At 56.4% G+C, this 3,480-nt stretch overlaps 1 protein-coding gene across 1 annotated transcript in view; it reads left to right on the forward strand.

Moving 5' to 3' along the window:
- The first annotated feature begins 1,732 nt into the window (after positions 1 to 1,732).
- Positions 1,733 to 3,480, forward strand: part of LOC125932380 (transcription factor SPT20 homolog) — a 2,897-nt gene continuing 1,149 nt past the window's right edge. The window contains exon 1 of the mRNA XM_049644900.1: positions 1,733 to 3,457. Within this exon, the coding sequence (XP_049500857.1) occupies positions 1,958 to 3,457 (1,500 nt within the window). The 5' untranslated portion in view covers positions 1,733 to 1,957. The remainder of the gene's footprint in view (positions 3,458 to 3,480) is intronic.

A 3,480-nucleotide genomic window follows, 5' to 3' on the forward strand; every position in this document is an offset into this window, starting at 1 on the left:
AAAGAAAGAAAGAAAGAAAGAAAGAAAGAAAGAAAGAAAGAAAGAAAACTATGCTTTGGCCGTCCAGTCTGGTACTTAGCCTAATTTCGGGCAGGTGGGGGGTGGGAAAAAGAGACACGGGGAGGATGTGTAAAAGAGTTAAGAGACTAAACTTGATTTCAAGCCCCCTTGAGGCGCTCCCCAAGTATCCGTTTGCCCAAAGATGGTTGATATGCAAGTAGAAAAGTATTCTTGTCTGTCCCTGAACCAGGGTCATCTTTCGGGAGCTCTGAGTGAAAAAGGCTTTAGTCCTCTTTCAATACAATGTATCTACTGTTCATGTAATTGTCATAATTGCCATTGGTTAAAATCCACATTGATTTTATTTTATTTTTTAATTTTTAAAAAATCTTTATTTATTTTTGAGGGAGAGAGAGAGACAGAGCACGAGCAAGGGAGGGGCAGAGAGAGAGGGAGACACAGAACCCGAAGCAGGCTCCAGGCTGCGAGCCGTCAGCACAGAGCCCGACGCGGGGCTCGAACCCACGAACAGTGAGATCATGACCTGAGCTGAAGTGGGACGTTTAACTGACCGAGCCACCCAGGCGCCCCAACCCACGTTGATTTCATAGTTGTGTGAAATTCGGGACTTTCGCCGATCTGTCTTGTCTTCTTTTCCTTTGTGAGGCTTTTCCATGAACCCCTATTATCGCCACGTCTCACACAAACGTCAAGAGACTCTTTTCAAAACCTGTCCCAAAAGGCCGGCACACCTCAAGGCAACAACGTTAGTGGAAAACAAGGGCCCATCCGCGATCTACGACCCGCACACCTCACCCCAAAGCCATCCTTAGGACCTTGGCGGTGGTCTCACAGGGAGGGTGATCGCGGAAGTGCGCTGCCATCAGCCGGGACAACAGTCCCCGGCTCCATCACATGCAAAGCACCTTTCCCAACAAATAGTTTAATCCTGAAGTGCAATTCACAGACAATACGACTTGCCTACCGCATCGTGTGTAAAAACGCCCTTCCTGTGACACACGGGGAAGTAACAAGTTAAAGACTTAAGTGTCAGGAAGGCATGCCAGGTGCACGTCTGACGACCGTCAGGCAGGAGATCAGTGGCAGATTCAAGGAAGGAGGACATCTGACGCCTGCACCAGATTAGATTCGGCGAGCCTCCGCGTAGGCAGGGGGGAGCGGCGGGGGCGGACGGGGGGGGGGGGGGGGGGGGGGGGGGGGGGGGTGTGCCACAGCGGCGACGGGCACCGGGAGCAGCCCTGCCGTTCCCGACGGGAGACGCAGAAACCGTGCACAATTCTGGGTGAGGCGCTGGCCAAGAAGAGAAGCGCACAGCTTGCGCCGCTTCCCCGACAGCCGCATTCCTGCGCGAATTGGCGTGGACTCGAACCGTGGCAGAAAGTAGGTTATTTGTCGGGCCGTTGCTTCTGCTTCGGTGGTGTGCTTTCCGCGTTACGGGGAAAGGAAAGGTCCCGCCCTGCGGCAGCAGCGGAAGTGCGGGCTGCGGGGCCTCGTGGCCCGGAGGCGCAGGCAACAATAGGATGAGGCTTGAGGCCTGACGCCTGAGCCTGACGCCTGCGGCCTGCAGGGAGCGCGCATGCGCAGGAGCGGGTTGTCGGCTGCTCCGGGAGGGAGGGGGGAGCTGGGGGGCGGGGGGAGGGCGGGGGGCTCACCTCCACTTCCGGCCCAGCCCGCGGCCGCTCCAGAGCCGCGCGGTGGCGGCTCCGACACGTGTTGTTGGCTTTGGATACCCAGATCGCAGGTATGTCGTGCGGTGCTTTCCCGGCGCGCGTTTCTTGCCGTCCATTTGGAAGTTAGGCTGGTGGCTGCACTGTGGAGTGGCGGCGTCTGCAAGACTCTACCTCTAGCTCGACGTGAAAGACGGGACCTTCACCCGGCTCTTCAAGGCGCTTGCACTTGCGCTTGCCCTTCTCTTTAGGGCCCCTGTTGTGCCACGATGCAGCAGGCTTTAGAACGAGCTCTGGACCGTGCGGAGTATGTCATTGCCAGTGCCCAGCAGAGGCCTCCTAAAAGGAAAGGCTCAGCGAGTGGGGGAGCATCTCTGGATGAAAAACTTTATGACCTATATGTGGAAGAATGCGGGAAAGAGCCTGAGGCTACGGAGGAATTAAGAAGCAACGTGAACTTGTTGGAGAAGCTCCTGAGGAGAGAGTCGTTGCCGTGCTTAGTGGTCAACCTATACCCAGGAAAGGAGGGATATTCGCTGATGCTCGAGGGCGAAAATGGATCCTATTCGGAGACCATTCGACTGCCTTATGAAGAAGGGGAGTTGCTCGAATACTTGGATGCTGAACAATTACCTCCTGCTCTGGTGGATCTCCTGGAAAAATCTCAGGTTAACTTTTTTCACTCTGGGTGTGTCATAGCCCAGGTACGGGACTACAGGCAGTGCAGTCGGGAACCTCCCGGCTACGCGAGCAGGCATGTTCTCCTGCGGCCAACGATGCAGACGTTAGCCTGCGACGTGCAGTCCATGAGCAGCGATGACCAGACCTGGACCCAGGAAGACAGGCTTTTGCTGGAGAGCCAGCTGATCTTAGCTACGGCCGAACCGCTGTGTCTTGATCCTTCTGTATCAGTAGCCTGCACTGCAAACAGGCTGCTCTATAACAAGCAAAAGATGAACACTGGCCCCATGAAAAGGAGCTTCAAGAGGTATTCTGCACCCTCCCTGAACCGGCAGCAGGAGCTGTCTCATCGTCCACCTCCTCCTGAGCTGAGAGTATGGGCCTCTTGCAAGAAAAGCAGAGAAAGGCAAGCAGGTCCGCAGCACGACCTCAAAATTTCTAAAGCGGGGAACTGCGTCGATATGTGGAAACAGAGACCCTGTGACTTGGCCGTACCTTCTGGAGTGGACGTGCAGAAATACGCCAGAGGGAAGAAGTCCGCCAGATACGATGGCTCGCCACCGACGGCCTGGCCAGCCCACAAGGTAGAAGGTGATTCCGTATTGGGCTATGAAGCTGGCGGCGAGTCTCAGACAGCGCAGCTGACTTCCATGCAGCCGCCGGATGACCCACCTTTGTCTGGAAGAAGAAGGCCCTGCAAAGAAGCCAGACGTGAGGGACAGGGGTCTCCTCCGCACTCCTCCACAGACGACCATCCAGACAGTGTCCGGCCTGGCTCAAAGACGGATGCTGGGACGGAAGCCATTCGGTCAGCTGTCTTGGTCCAGCGCAAGGCCAAGTGTCCCGCCGCCGCGTCACACGGCTCCAGTGGCTCAGCCAGCCTCAGCCAGCCGCCTCCCGGGAAAGAAACAGCACAGCCTGAGACGGTGTCGGTTTGGTCTTCAGTCCTGGGGAAGGGAGTCAGCCATCCACCTCTACGCTTCAGACTTTCCTGGAGCTCAGGAGGGACTCGGTCAGGCAACAGTTTCACCCCAGTGGAGGCAAGCGGCTTCTTTAAATCTCCAGCTCCTGCTCCTGCTCCTGCTCCTGCTCCTGCTCCTGCTCCTGCTCC

This window comes from Panthera uncia, chromosome X (genome assembly GCF_023721935.1).
Source record: "Panthera uncia isolate 11264 chromosome X, Puncia_PCG_1.0, whole genome shotgun sequence".
Classification (NCBI taxonomy): Eukaryota; Metazoa; Chordata; class Mammalia; order Carnivora; family Felidae; genus Panthera; species Panthera uncia.